Consider the following 26,517-nt stretch of genomic DNA (forward strand, 5'->3'; position numbering starts at 1 on the left):
TCCGTCTCCCTCTCTCTCTATTTCCCCCTCTCTCCATCTCCCCCTCTCTCCGTCTCCCCCTCCCTCTCTCTTTCCCTCTCTCCATCTCCCCCTCCCTCTCTCTTTCCCTCTCTCTGTCTCTTTCCCTCTCTCTTTCCCTCTCTCCGTCTCTTTCCCTCTCTCCGTCTCCCCCTCCCTCTCTTTACCTCTCTCCGTGTCCCCCCTCTCTCTTTCCTTCTCTCCATCTCCCCCTCTCTCTCCGTCTCCCCCTCCCTCTCTCGTCTCCCCCTCCCTCTCTTTCCCTCTCTCCGTGTCCCCCTCTCTTTTCCTCTCTCCGTGTCCCCCTCTCTCTTTCCTTCTCTCCATCTCCCCCTCTCTCCTTTCCCTCTCTCCGTTTCCCCCTCTCTCTCCGTCTCCCCTCCCTCTCTCTTTCCCTATCTCCGTCTCCCCCTCCCTCTCTCTTTCCCTCTCTGTCTCCCCCTCCCTCTCTTTCCCTCTCTGTCTTCCCCTCCCTCTCTTCCCCTCTCTCCATCTCCCCCCTCCCTCTCTCTTTTCCTCTCTCCCCGTCCCCCCTCCCTCTCTCTTTCCCTCTCTCCGTCTCCCCCCTCCCTCTCTCTTTCTCTCTTTCCGTCTCTCCCCTCCCTCTCTCTTTCCCTCTCTCCGTCTCCCCCTCCCGCTCTCTTTCCCTCTCTCTCCGTATCCCCCTCTCTTTCCTTCTCTCAGTCTCCCCCCCTCTGTCTTTCCCTCTCTCTCCGTCTCCCCCTCCCTTTCTCTTTCCATTTCTCTGTCTCCCCCCTCTCTCTTTCCCTATCTCTGTCTCCCCCCTCTCTTTCCCTCTCCCCCTCCCTCTCTCTTTCCCTCTCTCCGTCTCCCCCCTCCCTCTCTCCGTCTCCCCCCTCCCTCTCTCTTTCCCTCTCTGTCTCCCCCTCCCTCTCTCTTTCCCTCTCTCTGTCTCCCCTCCCTCTCTCTTTCCCTCTCTCTGTCTCCCCTCCCTCTCTCTTTCCCTCTCTCTGTCTCCCCCTCCCTCTCCCTCCCTCTCTCTTTCCATTTCTCTGTCTCCCCCTCTCTCTTTCCCTCTCTCTGTCTCCCCCCCTCTCTCTCCCTCTCTCTTTTCCTCTCTCCGTCTCCCCCTCCCTCTCTCTTTCCCTCTCTGTCTCCCCCTCCCTCTCTTTTTCCCTCTCTCTGTCTCCCCCTCCCTCTCTTTCCTTCTCTCAGTCTCCCCCCCTCTGTCTTTCCCTCTCTCTCTGTCTCCCCCTCCCTCTCTTTCCCTCTCTCTCCGTATCCCCCTCTCTTTCCTTCTCTCAGTCTCCCCCCTTTGTCTTTCCCTCTCTCTCCGTCTCCCCCCCCCTCTCTCTTTCCCTCTCTCTGTCTCCCCCCCTCTCTCTCTGTCTCCCCCTCCCTCTCTCTTTCCCTCTCTCCATCTCCCCTCTCCCTCTCTTTCCCTTTCACTCCCCGTCTCTCCCTCCCTCTGTCTCCCCCTCTCCCCTTCCGTCTCTCTCTCTCTCTCCATCTCTCTCTGTCTCCCCTTCTCTCTCTCCCTCTCTTTTCTTCTCCCCTTCTTCCTCTCTTTCTGTCTCCCCCTTCTCCCTCTCTTAACGTCTCCCCTTCTCCCTCTCTTAACGTCTCCCCTTCTCTCACGCTCTCCTGTGTCTTTACCCTCCCCCTTTCTTCTCTCTTTTTCTCAGTCCCATGCACTCTTTTTCTCTTTCCCCCTCTTTCTCACTCCTCCTTCTCTCTGCCCCTAGTCTCTTTTTCCTTATGTCTCTCCTCCCCACCTTCCCCTCTCTCTATTCCCCCCTCAACCTGGCACTATCTACCCCCTTTCTCTTCCTGACACCTTCTCTCTCTCCCTGGGCAGAATGTAATGTCACACAAATTCGGCAGCTGAGCAGGATACCAGCAGTTACTTACAAGGTAAAACCCATGCCCTGTGATTGCCTCAATAAAAAGAGACAGAGTTTGGCCGACATCCCACACAGTCACTGAACTTGGGAGACATTACATTCTGCCCCTTGTATCCCCCCTTACATCCTCTCACTCTCTTGCTCCCCTCTCTCCCTGCCATTCTCTCACACCTCCCTTACTCTATCTTGCTCCTCACTACAATGCCCCCACCCTAAAGGGGTATACACTTGGGGTGATTCTTCCAAGCGATTATAACTACATTGTTAAAATCGATTGGAAGGTTTCCCTGAATTGCCCCATGTGTACACAGCGGGCAATAGTGATACGCAGCCCAGCAGCATCGCTATTGCCCTGCCAAATAGGCAGTGCAGGCAAGGATATTTTTGCTATACTTTGTATATGGCTGCGGCTCCCGGGGCTGGCAAGATGTAGTCAGCTGACATCGCTGAAACAGAGTAGGGGGGCCCTGTTCAACATTTTGCTATGGGGCCCACAGAGTTCTAGTTACGCCTCTGCCTAGCATGTTGGGGAATGACCACAATTATTTTTGACAATGATTTTGCTAAATTGTTTATGAATATTTGTATTTTTTTACAGCCACATATAACCCTATCACAGCATTAATACAATGTGGATGGATCACTAGTGTTCACTGGGTTTGTTAGGTGTTGTAAGTTGAGTATGTTTTGAGCAATGATAAAGTATTTCTTTCCAGATATATTCGGTTCCTTCAGCCCTTCCTGGAGTCCGCAGAACGTTTCTTTATGGTTGGCCACAAAGTCACATATTATGTGTTCACCGACAAGGTCAGCAATGTCGTTAAACCCAAACTGGCTAATGATCGTATCTTACAACTGCATGAGGTCACTGCCGACCAACGCTGGCAGGATGTATCGATGAGAAGGATGGAGGCCCTCACAATCTTCACTAAGGAACGAATGCTGAAAGAGATCGACTACTTGATATGTGCCGATGTGGATATGGTGTTTAATGATCACATGGGAGTTGAAATTCTTGGTGACCTTGTAGCCACTCTCCACCCCGTATTTTTCCTCTCTGAGCCGGAGTCCTTTTCTTATGAGCGTCGACCAATTTCTGCAGCATACATACCTCCTGGCCAAGGAGATTTCTATTACATGGCAGCTTTATATGGTGGAAAAGTGGAAGAAATTTACAAGCTCAGCCTGGCTTGTCAGAAAGGCATCATAGAGGACAAGAAGAAGTCTATAGAAGCTGTGTGGCAGGAGGAATCTCACCTGAACAGGTATCTGGTATACAATAAACCTACCAAGGTGCTGTCTCCTGAATATCTGTGGGACACCAATCTGGCCAATGGCGAATTTATAAAGAAGAGGCGGTTCCTAGCTGTACATAAAAATCACAATGAAGTGAGGAACTAAAAAATGCTATTGGATAAGTGACTCTTTTCCTAGAATGCTTTCTTCATCGTGCAATCTTTGTATGGGTGTAAATATGTACACAGTAAGGAGATATATGGTGTTAACTGGCGGTTTAGTGGGATTGCTAAGGAAAAACGCTAGGTGTGCCTAGGAAAATGCATTTTAGGGGAGGTGTGTGACGTCTTCTCCGGCCACAATTAGGCCTTTATTCATCGCAGACGCCGGGTAAGTTCTTTGCTTGACAAATTTGCTCAGGTGCAAAGTCTTCTCTAGCCGTGCACATCTATTCGCACAGGGAGAACATTAATTGGGAGCACATTTAAGGCCGGATTTTACTATATCGGGGTATCGTCTACCTGTTCGATCGGCTACTTCTAATTTGCACAGCAGTGATCAGGTCTGAATCAGGCCCATAGTGTAGAGGGAAACAACTTAGCACATATAAACATGCATGTTCTGTTGTATTTAATATAAGTTATGTGCTGGCTGAATCTTCTGGGATCAGCAGTGCTGGGTGCATCTGGCGAAGTGCAGCATCAGGGATTCAACATAATTCATCACACTCCTTGTAAGCTCACCCCCAGACTAGCCCAGATTCTATCTACAGTATTATCATCTAGAAGTTGCTAAATAAATAAGTAGTAGAAATCTATTCTATCCTTCGATCCGCTTCTCCCTCCAACTGCCCGCTCGATCCTATCCCCTCCAATATTATCCATCATCTCAGTCAGTCAGTCTGCTCTCACCTGGCTCACCTCCTTAATCTTTCCCTATCCTCTGGGATCTTCCCCTCCTCCTTCAAATATGCTCTTGTCTCCCCAATTCTCAAGAAATCAAATCTGGACCCCAACTACAGGCCCATCTCCCTCCTCCCTTTTGCCTCCAAGCTCCTAGAATGTCTGGCCTATAATCTTCTCCTAAGCCACTTTACTGCTAACTCCATTCTAGACCCCCTCCAATTCAGGTTCCGTTCTTTACATTCCACTGAAACTGCCCTGAGCAAAGTCACTAACGATCTACTATCGGCTAAATACAAAGGCCTTTTCTCTATCCTCATCCAGCTTGATCTGTCGGCTGCCTTTGACACTGTTGACCACCCTCTCCTGCTCAACACCCTCCGCTCCTTTGGCATCACTGGCACAGTCTTCTCCTGGTTCACCTCATACCTCTCCGATCGCTCCTTCTCTGTCTCCACTCCGAGCTCCTCCTCTTCTTCTACCCTCTTCTCCCTCTACACAACCTCTCTGGGAAACATCATCAGCTCCTATGGCTTCCATTACCACCTTTATGCTGATGATACCTTAATCTATCTCTCCTCCCCTGACCTATCCCCATCACTCCTGTCCAAGGTCTCCAAATGCCTCACGGCCATCTCAGCCTGGATGACCCAACGCTTCCTGAAACTAAACATGGCTAAAACTGAACTTCTAATCTTCCATCCCACGAACATCCCCTCTTCGCCAACTATCTCCATCAGTATTAGTGAAACCAAGATCACCTCCACTGACCAAATGCGCTGCCTCGGTGTCATCATTGACTCATCCCTCTCTTTCATCCCCCACATTCGTGTTCTCTCGCAGTCTTGCCGCTTTCACCTCTGCAACATCTCACGCAACAGACCATTCCTCTCCACTGACGCAACCAAAATTCTCATTCACTCTCTTGTCATCTCCCACCTTGACTACGGCAACATCCTTCTCTCTGGGCTACCTCTCGCCCACCTCGCCCCTCCGCCGACTGACCTCTCACCTAATCACCTCATCCCACTCCTGTTTCCAAAACTTCTCCCGCGCTGCCCCCCTGCACTGGAACAACCTCCCGTCACCCATCAGGCTTTCTGATTCTCTTACCTCCTTCAAGTGCTCCCTCAAAACCCACATCTTCCGACTGGCCTATCCCTCCTCCTCCTAACCTCTTTTGCTCCTCCTATCCTGCCTACCCTACCCCTCCATCCATTCCTACTTATCCTATTGTTTTTCGTTCGTCCACCCACCTCCTTTTAATCTGTTAACTCTTATGAGTAGGGCCCTCCTTCCTCACGTACTCACCCTACCTCTTAACCTCACCTGTACTCCTGCCCTGTTCTTCCCTTCCTCTACTTCATCTTCAGTCTCCTCGACAATTTCGACACCTACTTCAGAACTGATGCTGATTTTAGTTCTACCAGCTATACCCTATTTATGCTGTATTGTATCAACACACCCTGTATGTTACCTTGTAATTTTTTTTTTTTTTTGTGCTTGCTATGCTATGTTTGCTATGTTTGTGTTTGCTATGCGGACACTTTGTGGCACCTCTTAAATAAAAGTACTACTACTACTACTACATAGAGTAAACAAAATATTTTTTTATTTTATTTTATACTTGAATTGTGGTGGATACACATTAAAGGGACTACTCCATTGAACTACTTGTCAACTGTCTCTTCTTTCCTATAGCTAATTTAGTGGTTAACTTGGGATATAAATGGATGAAAGTCGTTCAGGATGCCGGCGGTCAGAATACTGACACCGGATTCCGAAGGAGGGAATCCTAACAGGGATTAGGTGAGTATACTTACCCCCCAGCCCCACTGCCTAACCCTTGCCCCCCCCATAGGTGTCACCTCAGTCAAAGACAAATACAATCATGATATAAAAAATCAAGAACCTTTTCAATTGCAACACCAAGAAAGTAATCTACTGCATTACCTGTTTCTGCCAAACTATGTACGTAGAGATGACCCCACGACCACTAAAGCAAAGTATTTTAGAGAATATAGGATCAATACGAAATGGCACCAAGATATCTGGAACGACACAAAAAACTAACGACTTTCATTATGAACACCACAGAACCAACAATGATTTAAAAGTCTTCTGCCTTTAAAGAGTAAAAATGTGAATCAGATTCAGGGACAATAACAAAGAACTACTTAAAAGAAAGAGCGCATCTTCAAACTGGAGACCATAGCACCAAATGAAAGTGACTTTGGCCCATATAGGGTCACTGTCGCTTTAAGAAGCGCAGTCTTGTCAGGACAAATAATTTAACATTCCGATATAATAAAATAAAATTCAATACATTTATTAAAAATGTTAGTACATAATATGGAAGTTCACTTCACAACAACAATTATAATGATAATAATAAAAACACATACAAGACAGACAACATACAACACAAACTACTAGCTATCAGTATATTTAGTGAGGCTTAGTGTAGGCTCAAGATTGAATATACTTTCATATAGTAATGCGACAGTTCCTTTTAGTCAAGCAATATATGATTCATTAAAATTACCAGTCCTGCACAGTCAATGGTCTCCTGCAGCTGTGAAAGGGTGTGTGTGGTCACCTCAAGCCAATGCTTAGTCTGCAGGTAAGAGTCCTTTCATTCCATTTACCAGTAATTGTAACTGGATATGATCACTGTGTTGCTGCCACAATGTAATAGACCAAGGCGCTACTTGTGCCTGACAGGCGCTGGTGTTGTAGAGCTCCAATTTTTTTATGTAGGGCCACAAAGTGGGCCTGGCGGTATATGGAGTAAGAAGGAAATTATTACTCAGGTGTAAAGACCAACTAATGCTTGTATTTTTTTGAACGAATAATTGTACTAGATTAGTTTGTATTATTATTTATATTTCCATGGACACATATGGCTGTAGATAAATAGATAAATACATTTTAGTATAATTAGTGAATATGTCTATGTTAAATGTTGTTTGTCTGTCTATTCAAATCTGGCAATACGAATGAGGCTAAAAGGGGTTAAAAAGACCCAATAAACAGAATATTAAAATGAGAAAAAAAATGGAATAGAAGATCCTAAGGCGCAATCTTTAAAGTCCTTGCTGCCTCAGTGTAGATGGAGGGTCACTGGAAGGTCCTCCTTGGAAGGAAACTGTGGTCTGCGAACGACACTGATGGCACTTGACTCCAATACGAATATTTTCGTTAGAGTGTGTTGGTAGAATGTTCAAATATGGAAAAAGGAATATAATGTATGTCAGATAAATTCAAAAAATCAAGTGGAACAACTCTACTGAGAATGGTATTTTAGAAGCGTACCGAACTCACAAGGTTAATCATGAGCCCCCGTGTGTAAAGGTATCTTTAAAGGATCACCAACAGTGTCTGGATAAAATTGATAACCGGTATGCACCGTACTCACTAGAATAACGAGTTTTCGTCTCTCATAAAGGTTTCTTTGACATCTGTGGATTTGTCGTTCCTATATACAGCTCCCCCAGTCATATATCACGTGTATGGGGAGAGGTACAGATATATATATTTTAGCAAAGATTCGAATACATATATAATCACATGAGCATCCACCACCAAATGCGTACCCAACTCACAGGGAATTTCACTTCACCGTGTTCATAAAGGTATCTGGCATACAATCCGATTATAAATTGTATAAGCACCCTAATGGGTTTTTTCAATGTTAAATGGTCCCCCTATATGATTTTTAATTGTATAAGCACCTTAATAGGTACTTACAATGTTAAATGCACCCCCACGCCACCGCCACTATCAACGCCAACCCAAAGCGTGGGGAGCACAGCGAGCCCGCGAGGGGCGGCGGTACGCGTCCTTCGACCTTTTCATACCCCCACTATCCTTGTCGGCATGGAGTTGAACCTATATAGCCCGAAGCGTGGCGAGCGCAGCGAGCCCCCCGATGGGACGCGCATGACTTCACATGTATTCCGCGTCCCCTCGCGGGGCTAGCTGCGCTCGCCATGCTTCGGGCTCGGTGGCTCACCACACTATATAAAATCAACTCCACGCCGACGTGGATAGTGGGGGTATGAAAATGTCGGAGGACGCGTACCGCCGCCCCTCGCGGACTTGCTGCGCTTGCCACGCTTCGGGTTGGCGTTGATAGTACGGGTGGCATGGGGGTGCTTTTAACATTGGGTTCACATTTAACATTGAAAACACCCATTAGGGTGCTTACACAATTTAAAATCATATACCATTGTATATGCCATACAATGGCATACAATTCGATGGTATACAATTTAAAATTGTATAACATCGGCTAACATCGCATCGCATACCATCGTATGCCTTATGGTATGCGATGCAACGGGCGCCGTGCTAGGAAACAAGTACCAAAGAAGAAGATATCCTTGTGGTCTTTTAATATATAGGATCGCAACCAAAACCTCCTTTTGTTCGTCGGGAGGCTTGCCACCTAGCAACAGCTGGTGGGTTAGGATGGCAAGCCTCCCGACTGCGAGGAAAGGTAAAGTGAAAAGATGTTTCACTTACCTTTCCCCTGATCTAGGGAGCGGGTCCCGGCGCCGGGCACGTGCACGCGCCGGGCGCGCATGCTGGTCACGTGCACGTGCGCGCTCTCCTGAGCCCGGGATCCCGCCCCCTAGCTTTAGTTTTTTCTTCAGCGCTGACAGAGATGGAGGACTCAGTGTCTGTCTCTGCAACAGACACACTTTATCAGTCCCTATCTGTCAGCAAGTGGCCCAAAATGTCTAAAAAGAGGAGGCAACAGGTGTCTGAGGACAGTTCCTCCTCAGAAGACATTGTTATTAAGAGAAAAAAGTGCACAGCCCCTGTCAGCTCTGAGGAGAGCAGGGACAGCTCTCAGCCTGAGAGGGAGCCACCTGGTGGTCAGCAACAGTCTCCCTCAGTGTTTCCTCAGAAAAAGGTGAGGAAACACAGCATGAAAAAGAAACATACAGACAATGTTTCTCACAGAGACGCCCGTACGGGAGAATACGTCTCTTTCCCGGGTATTGCCCGTAGCCGGAATACCCAAATGGTGTGTGACAAACCACCATCTTCTGCCCACGGCCAGCACAAACACACTGCCTCTGAACGGCAGCAATTGCTAACCCAGTCCCATAAGGGTTCTAGCAAGCAGCATGCGCTGCCAAAACCTCACGATTATTGTGAGACAGAGGAGGTTACTAGAACGTCCGCATCCTCTAAAAGGAGCGAGTACAGCAACCTGCAGATGGCCAGGGTACAATTGGCAGGCAGAACGCCACCCAATAAATTATACGCCTCTCATTGGGCACTTAATGAACGCTCAGAGGTTTACAATTTTGCCCAGTTAGCATTCAGAACTGCTCTGGTGAAAGAGGATGCCATACTGGCATACCCGATATACCAGCCCTATTTGCTCCCGAAATTGACCCGGGTCTCAGCTCACTAATAGGGGAGAGAACCCAAAGTGACGCTAACGACAAGCTTCTAAGAAAAATACCGCTGAAAGTGTCAGACGCAGCTTGTCTCCTCCTTTTTATCCTGGATAAAGCAGAAAAAGAGGGAGAATGCGGGGGTTCTCTAGACTCCATAATAGCATCTAAGAACGTCCACCTTAAGGCCATTAGCAGAGCCACTTTAATGATTGACCAAACTTTCGATTATATAACAAATACCCGCAGAGTACGCTGGCTCACAAAGGTGGGTTTAACTAACCTCGCCCCTAAGCCCGTGGAGGTACCCAACCTGGTAGATGGAGACCTATTTGGTCTAGACTTCATTAATGAGGTTAAGATATGATACAAGGCCCACAGATCCTTCTCAGATCTAAAAGGCCCCGAATCCTCCAGAAGACCTTTTCCCAAGAGGGTCGAGCTGCGTCAGCCAGTGGTTCGGCCCGAGACTACAGTGGATCTAGAGGAGGCTCCTACAGGACAAGACCCACGAGAGGTGGAACGTCCTACAACAGGAACCCCTCAAGGAGAGATGCAGGTTATGGTAAGTCCCGTAGACATAACCCCCCACCTTGGCCTCTCTCAAGCTATAACAGTTTGGAAAACAATCTCCACAGACAAGTGGATTATAAAAATTATAGAGAAAGGGCTATTACTACAGTACCTCTTATCCATTTTCCGCGCCAAGCATTTCCCTGTACAAGAAATTGCAGCCCGCTGCTAGACGAAGTGTTGTCCTTAGCACTAGCGCAGGGCAAGATAGAATTAGCGGACAAAACCAAAAAAGGTTGGATCAGCCACCTTTTCCCTATAAGGAAAACAGATGGCACTTACAGACACGTCCTGAATGTCAAAAACCTAAATCGCTTCATAAAAAGATGCACATTCAGGATGGAGGGCTTACCAGAAGTCCCATTCCTACTTTCCCAAAGCGACTATTGTATCAAGGTAGACCTCAAGGAGGCCTTCTATTCAATACGGGTCTGCAAAAACCACAGAAGATTCCTAAGATTCTTCTGGAAGGACACACTATACCAATGAACGGTGATGGTCTTCGGGCTGTCGAACGCACCGTACACATTTACTCACCTGATGAAGGCGGTAGTGTCTCACCTTCGTCAGAAGGGGATCCGTTGCCTAATATATCTGGACGATCTACTTGTAGTTCACCCAGACAGAGAGACTCTCCTCTCGCAATAGAATCTGACTACAACCCTTCTCCTAGATTTGGGTTTCACCATAAACTACCCCAAATCGATTCTGGTCACGTGCCAGTCAATATTCCTGGGATTCCTGATAGACTCCACCTCCTTCTCGATAGCAGTCCCACCAGAGAAATGGACGGAAGTACAATGAGTCATTTCTCGTACTCTCCATCGCCAGCTGTCGATGAGAGACTTAGCCAAACTCATAGGGAAAATGAGAGCTCTGGGTCCCGGATTTCTGCAAGTTCCTCTCCTATGCAGATTTTCTCAGTTCCTCCTAGGGAACCTACTCAGGAAAGGTTTTTCCTGGAGAGAGAAAATCCAATTAACCCCTCCAGTTCGAACAGAAATAGAGAACTGGACAATTCTTCCCTTACCAACGCCCAGACCTCTATTAGACCCAATACCAAACATAATAATTTCCTCAGATGCTTCCCTGATGGGTTGGGGGGCATGCACACAGAACAAAGCAATAAGAGGCGTTTGGTCCACCCAGGAAACCAGGTTCCACATAAATCTATTAGAGCTGAGGGCGGCCAAACTAGCACTACACTCCCTCATTCTTCCCCACACTCAGGTGATCTCTATACAGATCTGCTTAGACAACAGGACGGCAGTTTCGTATCTGAACAGGATGGGAGGCACCAAATCTCTCCACCTCTGTCTAGAAGCAGTAGAGATTTGGAATTGGGCAGTCCAGAGGAACAGTCTCCTCACAGCCGTTTATATACCGGGGGAATTAAACGAACTGGCAGACTCTTTATCCCGGGACCATCTCTCTTTAGACAGGGTATCCCTCAGACCAAAGGTTTTCCAGAACATTATCAAAACGTTCGGAAATTCCGGGGATAGACCTTTTTGCGACCCCATCCAATGCACAGGTTCCTACCTTTGTCTCCAGGGTATGGACGAAGGAAGCATCACACATGGATGCCATGTCCTTCCCATGGACAGACCTTTCCCTTCCATATGCATTTCCCCCTCCAGCCTTACTGCTAAAAGTCCTCCAAAAGATCAGGATAGACAAAGTACCCCACATAATCCTGGTCTACCCAGTGTGGCCCTCCAGGATCTGGTTCCCTTTAGTCAATCAGTTGCGCAAGGGGCCCAAGATCCCTCTAGACCTCTCCAGAGACTGTTTCCAAGGGACCCCAGACCTCCTCCAGAAACGTGCACGCGCCCGGCGCCCGGACCCACTCCCTAGATCAGGGGAAAGGTAAGTGAAAAATCTTTTCACTTTACCTTTCCGCGCAGTCGGGAGGCTTGCCAGCCTAACCCACCAGCTGTTGCGAGGTGGCAATCCTATTCCCTAGAAGATAGAGGATAAGCAACCGACACCTAGGTGTATGTTGCTTTTAAAAAGCGCAGTTCTGCTCAGCAATTATGACACAGTGATATTTAGTAAAAAATGAAAAAATATTTATTTAAAATATAAGAAACATATATTATTATTTCATTATAGAATTGTGCACAATATCAACATAGACAGACTAGACATACAACAAGTAACATATAGAGACTGCAGTTTTGCATATAATTTTTGCTTTGAGGCTATAATTGCAGTTCACAATATATGAGGCTATGAGGCATTAATAGTTACCAGTCCTGCACTTGAATAGGGACCCTTTTATTAGGTCAGACGCTTGTGGGATAGGAAACAGGATCAGTCTCTCTAATTACCAGATAAGTATCCGGATAAGCTTTTCCAATGGGAGATTTACTCCTGCTTCCAGGCACCCCAATTCGGGTATTTGTAATCCACATATAGCGCTGGTGACTTTGAGAATACAAATGCAGGATCAGGCAATATGGGGCTCACTCCAATACGCGTTTCTCCGCCTGAAAACACGCTCGGCGGCTTCCTCAGTTTGAGCCCATGTATCAGTGATGTGTATTTTTATAGCGCTCCCGTTCGCGCTCTCATTGCGCCCCCACTTCCTGGTTTCGCGTTCCAAGCCTCAGTATCAGATGGGTATATTTATAGGCTCCGGCGGCCATTTTAACACATGCGTTCCAAGCCTCAATTTGGAATCGCATACGCTCACAGCTATTCATCTCCAGCTGTTTAATAGGATTGTTCATTTGCATAATATAATCGCCTCTCAGGTAACGTAATTTATCACCTCCTGGTGTACCCCAACATAATGCTCTAGCCTATTCCCTAGAACAAAGAAAGTTTGCAGGCCATAGATTCCTGCAAACTACTGTTTGCTGAGGTGAAATTTTTAGGGGTTAAAATCATGACATCATACGACAAATCAACATGGGTGCTTACAAAAAGATAGAATTTTTTTTTAAATGTCAAGGTGGCTGTCAGATTTTTTTCTTATTCTGCAAGAATAATTTTAATTCTCTGCTATCTGGGAGTGTGTTAAATTCCTGGGTTTTGTGCTAGAATATTAGGTAGTCTGTGGTACTTATGTATTTGCCGGGCCCCCAATGAAGCAAATAGCTTAGTGGGCGATTCTGCGCAAGAAAATCGCATCGCATGCGTTTTTGCATGCAATGCGATCGCATGCGAGGCAATGCAATTTTTCTATGTAATTTATTCACTGCTCTCTGGCCTTTTGGCTGTGCGATGAGCGCATCGCATGCGATCGCACCGCACATAAAATCGCATGCGATCGAATGCGATTTTATAGGGTGCCATGGGGTGTATGACATACAGTGGGATTTAGGCCCCCCCCCCCACTATCCACGTCACCCCGAAGTGTGGCGATCGCAGCGAGGCCTGTGAGGGGTGGTGGAACGCATCCTCCTGACCTTTTCATAACCCCACTATCCACGTCGGCATGGAGTTGACTTTCTATAGTGTGGAGAGCATAGCGAGCCACCGAGTCCGAAGTGTGGCCAGCGCAGTGAGCCCCGCTAGAGGACGCAAATTACATGTATTCCACGTCCGCTCGCCACGCTTCGGACTAGGTGGTTTGCTGCGCCCGTGACACCATATAAAATGAACTCCATGCCGACGTGGATAGTGGGGGTATGAAAAGGTCAGAGGGACGCATTCCGCCACCCCTCATGGGGCTCGCTGCGCTCGCCACGCTTCGGGGTGGCGTAAATAGTGGGGTGGGGGGGTGCCTAAATCCCATTGTATGTCATACAAGTGTATAGTACATTAAATGGCATCACACCCTGTAAAATCGCTTGTTGTTTTTTTTTGTCAAATGACCGGGTTGAAAAGCTTTAACCCGGTAATTTGCGGGTCGTGTGAATGGGGTCCGTCTGCACTCAGGCAAAATTACCCAGAATTTAAAAATGCAGGGTAATTGCTGGGTGCCCGGTGTGAAAGGGGTATTTAAAGGCTGTAAAGGCCCCCATACAATGCTTTGAATTGTCCTAAGGACAAGTTGGACCAGTTTGCCCTTGAGAGACCCATCAGTTTGTAAATAGTATGTTAATATAGGGTATTAGGTCTACAATTCACACTCTCCCCACGCTCATATATTATATAATGCTCATGGGGTCTTATGTTTGGGTCTCTATATAATTTAGCACATTGGCTGCAATATAGATCCCTTGATATTAAAAAAAAAAAAAATTGCACTCACGTCATATCAACCTCCTCACTAGGTGTGTTATTCTGGTTCACTCGCAAAGGCAAATTCCTTCTCAAATGGACAAAACCACGTGCACTGCAGGGGGGGGGGGGGCAGATGTAACATGTGCATAGAGATTTAGATTTGGGTGAGTTATTTTGTTTCTATGCAGGGAAAATACAACCAATCAGAATCTACTTTGTTATTTAGCACCTTCTAGGAGATAGTAGACAGGATATGATTGGTTGCTCATAGCAACATCACATGTGAAGTAGAATACACATCTTAGTAAAGTTCCCCCATTATCTCCCTGATTGTCGATTTATTGATTTACATCCAGCCTATCAAATTGCTTCTTGGAGTAAGATGTAGCATTTTAACTAATACCAGCTAGTCTCCAGCTTCTCTTCTATTGAGTCTACTTCCGCTTTCTTTAGCGCTATCAGACCACGTGACCCGCATCTGATGACACCAGGGGTGAGATTTAATAGGATGAGATATTCAGAAAGTGAGAGATTTGGGAAGAAATCTCCAGTTTTTTTAAAGCGGCAATCATTTACACTTCAAAATCAAACTGGTTTTGCAGTGTAAATGATTGCCGCTTTAAAAAAACTGGAGATTTCTTACCAAATCTCTCACTTTTTGAATCTCTCATCCTATTAAATCTCACCCCAGAAGTCCCATCTCCATTCCCGGGCCCCAGAATCTATATACATTAGAGGAAGTGTAATAGTATGTATATATTTAATATTTCCCACAGCCATCCAGTCATGGGCAAAGTGTTTCACAGAGATACATGGCCCAATTCAGTTCAGTGAATCGAGTCACGGTTCTTTTGGTTTTGCGCCCGAGAAAGCCATGGCTCACAACACATTCAGTGAATTGCAGAAACTCAGTCACTCAGAGAGCTGGCAGACCAGGAAGTGATTCAGTGACAATTCTCTGGGAGTCGGCTCACTGCTGCTGGCTATCCAACTTTTTTTTTTAAATAATTTTATTGACAGATAATCACAGAAATGTTAGCAATACATGTCCAAGACACAAAACGGGTACAACAAATTGTTGACATTGATGTAAACATTGTGATAATAAAATGTTGGTAATCACATAAAATATACACAAGACAAAGTGTGATCTTAATAAAACAAGACTAAAACAGACCTTCATGAAATCTGAAAAAAAAAAATAGATGAAATTAATTGAAATGGGTTGTTAAACAGGTCGAAATGGGATACCTTCAGCAATCACTTCCATGTTATACAAGTGGTAAGTTGAAAGCATGTATGAAGTGCATCTTCAGGGGCGGATCCAGGATAAAATGACAGGGGGGGCACCATGATAAAAGAGGGTTTAGGTGGGGGAGGGGCAGTGTTAGTGGTGCCAGTGTACATGCTAAGAGAGTGGCAGAGAGAGGGTGGGAATGGGACTAAAAATAGGCCCTGGCAGTTAAAGTACGCAGGCTCACCATGGCGACAAATGTGAAGGATGCAATTGTGCGCGCGCCGGAGGCGCGCTCCAGGAAAGGGGGTGTGGCCACTCAACAGGGGGCGTGTCCTTGAGTGTAGTGTACAACACCATATACAACTTCTACACATTATGCAACAAAATACTACACCCCATGATACAGAGGCAGAACTCTGGGAGACAATGGAGTCATCTGCCGCCGGGCTCCTGCTCCAAAGAGGGCACCTCTCCTCCACTGTGAGTTTGAATCAGTTAATTGAAAGCCATTGATATCACTTCTGTGGCTGTCTCCTCCTCCTAGCAGGACCATAGATGTCACACACTCTTTATTCTAAACATAATATCCATAACATACATACATACATACATATATAAGATGGTGTGTGTGTGTTGGGGAGGGGGGCACCAATATTTATCTTGCCTCCGGGCAACTGGGACGAACTTCCGCCACTGCCATGATACTTGCCCCTTACACATGATGCCAAATGGAATGAGCCAAAATTCACATAATGCCACACGGATTGAGACAAAATTCACATAATGCCAAATGGATTGAGACAAAATTCACATAATGCCAAATGGATTGAGCCAGAATTCACATAATGCCACACAGATTAAGCCAAAATTCACAATACGCTTCATAAACAGGGACATTGTGCGCCAAAGGCGCGCATTAAACATTTACACCATAATGTCCATTACACGTTAAGTTACAGGCTATTATGTCCATTATGTATTATGCCAAACACCATAATGCCTATTAAAAATTATGCTACATAAGTGCTGCTTCTCTACATGCTCATTGCCAAGGGTTCCATGCTCATTGCCAGAGGTTCCATGCTCATTGCCATGTGGGATTACATGCTCATTGCCAAGGGGGAAAACATGCTCGCGGTAAACGGGGACAGCTGCCGCAAGGCAGAAGTGATAGCCACTGACAGTGTCAGAGCCTGGCTGTATTCAGAGCACTGCAGGTCCCGGCTATTTGAAAATATACCCCTTTCACACCAGAAAATGCATTCCCAGGTTGGCCCCTTTTACACCAGCCTAGTCCCTGCATTTTCTGGTGTGAGGGGGAGAAAAAACCACCCCTTCCCCCCTTTAACCAGTTATCTAATTTAACCGGCTATATCTTCGGAACCAACTGACCCATTTACATGAGACAAATATCATATTGAAGAACTTTTGAGTGGGCTTTGAATGATTTTGGTCCAGTGAAACTGGAATGTTTGGTTCCAGAGTAATTTGCCCTCAAAGAACATGAACAGCCATGAAATTACATTTCAAAAATAAAAAAATTGGTTTACATGCAATATCTCTGAAACCGATTGACCGATATGGACCAGCCTGGTATCATATTGAAGGCCCAGCGATTTGGAATGGAATGAGATCAACCACAAGCTTCTGCGATGCCAGGGGGGGAACTGGCAGCCGCCGGAACCGGGTGGGGAGGTCGGAATTGACGGGTCCCATATTATCCTATGGGGAAAAAAAGTTACAGCTTTGCCAGGCGATATCTCCGGTTCCCGGGAGGCTAGAGACACGGGGCTGGGCTCGTTGGAAAGCCCTGGTCCTCAGCTACAAAATTAATGACAGGGGGGGCACGTGCCCAGGTGCCCCCCCCTGAATCCGCCACTGTGCATCTTTAATAGGTGATGACAGTGTATGTATACTGTATATGGTAATCCTGTTTAAAAAAAAACTGTCAATTTGTCTTTCTGAAGTGTGGTGTCTGTCCAGTCCATAGAGAACATATATGCAGTTCAAGGATGCATTACAGTTAATGGGATCGAGTCAGGTTGAATTCTTTGAGAAAGAATGGTTTTCTTGGTTGCGGCAGCCAATTTATGAAGTAAGATGCGGTTGCCCTTAGATAGGGTAGGGGACAGAGTTTTAGGGTATATGCCCCAAAATGCCCACATCTTGTTAATTTGAAATGATATGTTCAAATCCTTTTAAATATAAGTCTGAAGGTCATGCCATAATGTTTGGACCTTTGGATATGACCAAAGGCAGCCTATAGGGATCTCCTATAAAAAACTGTAATTTTGGTGTGTAGTAGGACCTGTGTAAAATGTTATGATGCATTTTTGAATATGAGACAGACACCAACTACTTGTATCATTTTATGTTGACCGTAGCAATCCCACTGTGCCAGCGTCAATATTTAGCAGTGATCGAGAGTGGGCATATATTAATGAGGTGGAAAAACCTTTCTCTGTTCTATGTCTTAGTGCCCCATCTAGGCCATTCTTTTTATCGAGTTCTGTCAGGGAAGAAATGGTCATTTGCACATAACTTATAGCCTGCAAAAACGGAAATATAGGAATATCTAGTAAGGGATATTTTTCTTTTATACGGGAATGTTTATGGAGAGTCATCGTGTTTTGTTGAAGGAAATGATGTAGATTTCGTAGGCCTCCATTATACCACAAATGGAATATTAGGGAAATCTTATGAGGAGTGAAATTGGGATTGCCCCATAATGAAAGAAACAGATACAGAGCTCAAGATTTGTAATTTAGGTCTTATTGCTCTCCATGCTATGCATGTGGATTGGCTATCCAGCTTTAATACTGATTGTGCAGTGCATCTGGGGGAGGCTTATCAAAATCAGAATCCGCTTTATTGGCCAGGTATACTTGCGTATACTAGGAATTTGATTTGGATTGCTGTGCAACAGCCGTTTAGGTGACAGTTAAACAGTGATAGTACAGATATACATAACACATACATGTATACGCTCGATGTGCCCTGGGGATTGTAGATGCAGGGAACATATGTTCACTGAGTTGCACAGCGCCTAGGCAGCCAACAGTGGCACCACAAGTCATTGCAAGTAACAGCCAGGTAGGTAATAATGCAAGCAGAGACAGTACAGTTATCACACAGGGAACACATACCCGCCGAGCTTTACAGCACCTAGGCAGCCATCAACAGCGCCACTGGTCATTGCAATAACAGCCAGGTAGGTAGGTAATACTGCATGCAGAGATAGTACAGTTATCACACAGGGAACACATACCCGCCGAGCTGCACAGCACCTAGGCAGCCATCAGCGGCGCCACTGGTCATTGCAATAACAGCCAGGTAGGTAACAATGCAAGCAGAGACAGTACAGTTATCACACAGGGAACACATACCCTGCAAGCTGCACAGCACCTAGGCACCACTGGCCATTGCAGCAGCCAGGTAGGTAGGTAGGTAACAATATAAGCAGAGACAGTACAGTTATCACACAGGGAACACATACCCGCCAAACTGCACAGCACCTAGGCAGCCATCAGTGGCGCCACTGGTCATTGCAGCAGCCAGGTAGGTAGGTAGGTAACAATATAAGCAGAGACAGTACAGTTATCACACAGGGAACACCTACCCGCCGAGCTACACAGTGCAATGAATGCTAATAATATACTAACATAGATTCAGTGTTATGTTGATATATTATTACCAGGGCTATTTTTGTGCAGGCTTCAGCAGAAACTGAGGCCCTTATTCTAGTTCACTCTTTCTGACAAAATATTTCTTAGATGGACAAAACCATGTGCACTGCAGGTGAGGCAGGTGTAAAACCCCACCCAAATCTAATTATCTCTGCACAAGTAACACCTGCCTCACCTGCAGTTCACATGGTTTTGTCCATCTAAGAAATATTTTGTCTGAAAGTGTGAACTAGAATAAGGGCCTCAGTTCCTGCTGGAGCCTGCACAAAAATAGCCCTGATTATTACTAATCATTGGTTGCATCTTAGTTACTGAATATGCACATTTTCTCTGGCTGAGGGGAGAGAGTTTAACAGCCATGAAACACATATCACTCAGGGGTATATTCATTAAGCTCAATGAAGTAAAAAATTGTGTGGATTTTATCATCGACCAATCAACTCCTGCATGTCATTTTTCAAACGAAGCCTGTAACTTCACAGGTATCAGCTGATTGGCTGGTGATAAAAAACAGACAGTTTATCACTTCACGAGCTTAATAAATCTACCCCTCAGTCTGGAACTAAGTCAAATAAAACTGCAAAATGCTAAATTCCTCATAAAACATCTGTGAGTATACAGGACTCCTCTCTCCTGTGGGAAATTTTGTTTTGCTTACTTTTTTTTTTGGTGTGCTTGGATAATTAGATTTATTATATCACCCACTGCTAGCCTCCAGGGCAGGGGTGTGCCACAGTCACAGTTAGCAGTAGCAGTTAGCTGAGCAGTGAGTGTACTGCAGGGGTCCATCTAGTGAAGGCTAGTGCACTGCTGCATGAATCTGATCAGTCACTGAATAACTGATGAACAACAATCTCAACTCACTGGCAGACTCAGGGATTTGTTCAGGCACAGCAGCCCTGCCCCTGACTCACTAGTGAGTTGTGAGCCATCATCCCTCCCAGATTTGCCGGCCAATAACAGCTGCTCCCTCCCTGCCTCCCTCCCACTGGCCTGGATGTCTCCCTCCCAGGTTTGCCAGCCAATAATAATTGCTCGCTCCCTGCCTCCCTCCCACTGGGTGTCTGCCAGGTTAGCCCGTTCAATAACAGATGAGCTCAGCCCGTAGCCCTGCATCAGTGACACACACTAGAGATGGTCAAAAACGGATCATTAAGCTGAGCCGGGACCCGACAGATCTCTCAGTGAAAAGATACCTATCTTTTAGACTGATCCTCGGATCACTTTTTAAGGGAAGGGGAATATACATGGCCGAGTAAAAACACTGATCGATGGCTGGGTGCAGAATCGCCATCGATGGCAACCATCGATGGCGTCTGCACCAATGGCCATCCCTGGCAGCAGCAGCTAATCTTTCTATCACTTGTAGTCAAAGCACTGTACTCAGCCACCAGAGGTAGTACATCTCAGCTGCCACAGGTGGCAGCACTGAGATCAAGAAAATGCATTGTAATGGAAAACAAAACTGAAACGGATCACCTTTTTGGGATTGGCGGCTCACCCGTTCTTGAATGGGATCCGTTCAAAAGAACCGGTTCGTTCACGAACGACCCATCTCTAACACACACCCTTCCTCCCCCGCCCTTTTGACTCCCAAACTGAGGTACCAGGGCCATCTACCTAAGCGGTGAACATGGCTGCTGCTGTTCAGGATGATGTCAGTTAGTGATGCACATTGTTACATGGGAAGGAGCACTTGCCAAGTGACAGGGGGCAGTGGCTGTATGCTGCTGTATTTCCATGTTATGTATGTTATTACATAATCCAGTTGATCACTGTTGGTGTGTATGTGTGTGTGTGTGTGTGTGTGTGTGACAGGGAGGTAAGGGGTGATCTGTTGCTGCAGCCTCCCCAGTATATGTGCTGCTATGACCAGAGAGGAGGGGACACTGTTGTGTTACATGTGGGGGGAACTGCGTAGCCATGACTGCACAGCACACCCCCGGCCAGGCTCCGGCGCAGAGAGGAAGGAGTCGCTGCTCATGCTGACTCAAGTCTGTCAGTCTGAGAGAGGTGGGGGTGGGGCTACTGCTGCAGTGCTGCTGACTCGCCCCAGTAAGCAGTGAGTGACCCAACTCACCAGCTCAGCTGAATGATTCGAGTCACTCTGCGGAGCCAGCGAGTCTGTAGCTATCTCTGCTGTCATCTTATTTAGTGGTATGTATGTTTATACCACTCTGGCACCTTTCTTCTGTTCTGCACTTATGATAAACAGCCAGCCAATCAGCTCCTACCTGCCATGTCACATGTGGTTGAAAAATGTCAGACAGGAGCTGATTGGTTGGTTGTATATCACTCTCCAGTTTATCACTTTTGAAGCTTAGTACATCTGGCCCTAAATGATGTTACAAATGTAAGTATTATTTGTTTGTGAGATAAATAGGGGGAAATGTATTAAGAATATGAATACGATTTTTTAAACTTAATAGGAATGAATACAAATGAATACGGCTGTTATAGACGTATGCAAATTTGTATTTCATAGTGGAATTTACAAAGCCGTCAAATATGACTGCTTTGTATTTTCCGATGGCTTATCAAGTTGTATTAGTGGCTGTATATACAGCCGCTAATATGAATTTGTATAGGAAGCCTGCATGGATCAGTCAGATCCATGCAATCTGCAGTGTAAAAAAAATAAATTGAAAAATGAATAAATATTTAAACGTTGTGAAAAAAACCCCACCCCGCCTTGGCCGTAACCAGTCCAGGCTCACAGAGCCGGTCCTGGTTGTAAAAAATCCGGAAAAATTTTGAATATGGTTCCTCTGATTTTTTTAAACCAGCACCAGGCCCAAGGGCCGGTACTGGTTCCCAAATTTGGGGAAAAAATTACTAGGGGTCCCCCTGTATTTTAAGAACCAGCACCAGGCCCAACCACGATACTGGCACTCACTAGAGCCAGGGTAGGAACCCAGTGAGCGGCTTACAATTATATCTTATAAATAGTGAAGGTATTAAGAGCTAAATGTGTTGAATCTACATGTGTACTGTCTGCGGTTAATACCTCCAGGACAGCAGGCAGATAGTTTAATAGCAACATAGTAACAGGCCCACACCGCATTGGCAACATACTTACTAATCTGGGATCAATTTACATTTAATGCAAGACCAACACACAGCAACACATTGAAATAAGGTAAGTAAGCCCCTGATGTACAGAATTCTCCTTTCTCGTAGGGAATTAGTCAATTAAGCCATATTTATCAAAGGAAGACAAGGTATTATAAGGGACCCACATCTATCTGCGACACACTAAACCAATTTAAGGAGGATTATTTTAGGCGCATGGCGAGTCCGCATGTGCTTTTTTAACATGCACTTATTCACTTTGTTTGTGTTATATGTTTTGTGTTGGTTTTATATTTCACAGTCTTAACAATAATTAATTAAAAGGGAAAATATTATATCGTCGTTTTTTTCTCTTCTGGTGCACCACATCGAGACAAACCTTACCCTGTCCCTTTCTAACAGAACTATCACTGGACTGGACTATAAGCACTATTTGGACTGGACTAGAGACTGCGGGACAGCAGGCGGGCAGGCCGACAGAGAGGACGCTGCCTCTCCTTCACTCTCCGAGACTGGAGTGAAGATGGCGCCCGTCCGCCCACCCTTTCAATAAGTCTGGATCTCGTGAGCTTGGGTGGGAAATCCCAAACAGGCTCGAAAAGCTGTTCGGATTGGGGGTGTCCAGATTCCCCCAATTCAAACTCGCTCATTCCTATGTTTAATTGACTGCTATCAGTACCAAGCAACTACAAACATTGTGAAGTCACAGTCACATCTCTATCACTTTGCTTTCTATGTGCGATCAAGGGTCATAAGTAGACATATTTATAACCAGCAGTGGTGCTGAACACATATGATGCCCAGGAATCAACATGCTGTGAACATTCATTGTTGACAAATGGACAGAGCCTAGCATATTGGGGAATGGGTGCAATGAATTACAATGATTTCCTAAAATTGTTTATGAATTTTAGTATTTTTTTTAACAGCAACATATAACCCTATCACAGCATTAACATAATGTGGATTGCTAATGTTTCCTGGGTTTGTTAGATGTTATAAGTTTAGTATGTTTTGAGCAATGATAAAGTATTTCTTTCCAGATATATCCGGTTCCTTCAGCCCTTCCTGGAGTCCGCAGAACGTTTCTTTATGGTTGGCCACAAAGTTACATATTATGTGTTCACCGACAAGGTCAGCGATGTGGTTAAACCCAAACTGGCTAATGATCGTATCTTACAACTGCACGAGGTCACCGCCGACCAACGCTGGCAGGATGTATCGATGAGAAGGATGGAGGCCCTCACAATCTTCACTAAGGAACGAATGCCGAAAGAGATCGACTACTTGATATGTGCCGATGTGGATATGGTGTTTAATGATCACATGGGAGTTGAAATTCTTGGTGACCTTGTAGCCACTCTCCACCCAGGATACTTTCTCGGTAATCCGGAGCACTTTTCTTATGAGCGTCGACCAATTTCTGCAGCATACATACCTCCTGGCCAAGGAGATTTCTATTACATGGCAGCTTTATATGGTGGAAAAGTGGAAGAAATTTACAAGCTCAGCCTGGCTTGTCAGAAAGGCATCATAGAGGACAAGAAGAAGTCTATAGAAGCTGTGTGGCAGGAGGAATCTCACTTGAACAGGTATCTGGTATACAATAAACCTACCAAGGTGCTATCTCCTGAATATCTGTGGGACACCAATCTGCCCCATGGCGAATTTATAAAGAAGAGGCGGTTTCTAGCTGTGCATAAAAACCATAATGAAGTGAGGAACTAAAAAATGCTATTGGCTAAGTGACTAATTTCCTAGAATACTTTTTTCATCTGCCCATATTAGTATGGGTGTCAAATATGTACACTGTGAGGAAAATATATGGTACATTATTCTGACAGTAATGTGACAATGTTGTGAAACATTTGTTTATGAACTGATCACCGCAATCCATCCTTCATGATGGACAATGAAATGGACCTTTATACAGGAGTAATCACATTTCCTTATACTGTAACGTTTTCCCTGTACGTGATTTATAGATACAGCCATTCCTCTAATGACATTTCCAGGTACTGTGATGTTTTACCTGTATGTGATTAATAGATACAGCCATTCCTCTAATGACATTTCCAGGTACTGTGATGTTTTACCTGTATGTGATTATTAGATACAGCCATTCCTCTAATGACATTTCAAGGTACTGTGATGTTTTACCTGTATGTGATTAATAGCTAGAGCCATTCGTCTAATGACATTTCCAGGTACTGTGATGTTTTACCTGTATGTGATTAATAGATACAGCCATTCCTCTGATGACATTTCCAGGTACTGTGATGTTTTACCTGTATGTGATTATTAGATACAGCCATTCCTCTAATGACATTTCCAGGTACTGTGATGTTTTACCTGTATGTGATTATTAGATACAGCCATTCCTCTAATGACATTTCCAGGTACTGTGATGTTTTACCTGTATGTGATTAATAGATACAGCCATTCCTCTAATGACATTTCTAGGTACTGTGATGTTTTACCTGTATGTGATTATTAGATACAGCCATTCCTCTAATGACATTTCCAGGTACTGTGATGTTTTACCTGTATGTGATTAATAGATACAGACATTCCTCTAATGACATTTCCAGGTACTGTGATGTTTTACCTGTATGTGATTAATAGCTAGAGCCATTCGTCTAATGACATTTCCAGGTACTGTGATGTTTTACCTGTACTTGATTTATAGATACAGCCATTCCTCTAATGACATTTCCAGTTACTGTGATGTTTTACCTGTATGTGATTATTAGAGAGAGACATACCAGTAATTCTCCCCAAAGATCTTAGGCTCCTATATGATCTCAGTATGAGAGTAGCAATGTTAAAAAATGTGCAAGAGAGGTGGATTAAATTGACGATATCTCCTACAGGAAAAATAAATGTAATAAAGATGATCGCATTCCCGAAATTCCAATACCCCTTACAGACTAGGGATGGCCATCGACCATGGCTGATTCGAAATCATTGATGGTTCATGGCCGATGTCGAATATTTTTGCCATCGATGGGGGCGAACCACATAGTTTCCCTCCATCGATGGAACAGCAAAACAATGTTTTGCTTTTTTTGTGCCGGGACACGGAGCAAAGCTCGGCACCCACTAAGCCCCACCGCCCCCCCCCCCTCGTTTTGATTGATGCACAGGTCAATCAATCAAAGACAATGGATGACCATCGATATGTAAAAATATCGATGGTCATCCATTGCATAGTTTAGCACTATCGATGCCCAGTTGCAGAATTGCCATCGATGGCAACTATCGATGGCAATGGCAACGTTGGCCATTCCTATTACAGACACTCCCATTTCTCTTGTCCAATAGGGATATAAGTGAGTTTGGTTAAATATTTAATACATTTATTTGGGTAAGGAAAAAGCTTAGAATAAGTATGTAAACTCCACCAGCCCAGAGTGCAATGGGGAGTTAATCTCCCAAACTTTGAAGGGTAAGGCTTAGCCTCACACCTCTGATATATAAAGGACTTGATCTCAGGGAAATAGGAGTACGCTAACACTCATTTGGAAAACCTAGCCTTTTCAAATGGGTGACTAGTAGCATTCATTCACTCCCCAGATTCTGATCTTGATATAGATACAATTGGGAACCCATTACTTATGTCAACGAGAAGAACATGGCACATCATTGGACATAGATTTAAAATTAATTCTAAGAGTTCTATAGTTTTAACCTTCCTAGATAATCCTGGCTTTCAAGCAGGCAGCCAACCCCTTTAGGAGATGGAAAGAGAAGGGCATAGTCAGAGTAGGTCATATATATTATTATGGATGATTATATACTTATTTACTTATTTCATTTATAGAGATCTCTAGATTGGGGATCCCTTTGATTTGATAAAAATGCAATTGACCTAGTAGATATAATATTCCTTATCATGCTTAGATAAAAATGTATTGACACCTCTTAAATATAAAAAAAAACAAGAGGGTGGAGCGCTAAAAAAGATGGATCAACTGGTTAATTGTAAAAAAAACTGTATATTTAATTTATTAAATGGATTGTATTCAGTTAGCAATTAATAAGGTATAAAAAATTGTAACAAACTATTTGTTAATATATTGGAGTAAAATGATTTGGGTTGTATACTTAGTGGTATGGAGTCCCGTATGGAGTCTCAATAGGAAATTCCTGGAGAAGGTAATGTTCCTTGGGCCTCCAATCAAAGCAGCCCAATAAGAATAAAAACCTTTGAGAAAGCGGTCAGCCAGGCAGCTAAACATGTCAGGTAGCACCTGTTGATTTTATTCTTATTGGGCTGCTTTGGTTGGTATTGGACACCCTACTCTATGCAGGTCATTCTACTACCATCAATTCTGG

General features: G+C 44.9%; 1 protein-coding gene across 2 annotated transcripts in view; it reads left to right on the forward strand.

The window, feature by feature from the left end:
• LOC146026512 (histo-blood group ABO system transferase 2-like) overlaps nt 1-25,111 on the forward strand; it is a 128,885-nt gene extending 103,774 nt beyond the window's left edge. The window contains exon 4 of one of the 2 annotated variants that reach the window (XM_083157252.1): nt 23,223-25,111. In XM_083157252.1, the coding sequence (XP_083013378.1) occupies nt 23,223-23,907 (685 nt within the window). In that variant the 3' untranslated portion in view covers nt 23,908-25,111. Of the gene's footprint in view, nt 1-2,599; nt 3,930-23,222 lie in introns of those variants that run through there. The other variant, XM_083157251.1, reaches the window with a different exon arrangement.
• The last annotated feature ends 1,406 nt before the right edge of the window (nt 25,112-26,517 follow it).

This window comes from Crinia signifera, chromosome 8 (genome assembly GCF_055691185.1).
Source record: "Crinia signifera chromosome 8, ASM5569118v1, whole genome shotgun sequence".
Lineage (NCBI taxonomy): Eukaryota > Metazoa > Chordata > Amphibia > Anura > Myobatrachidae > Crinia > Crinia signifera.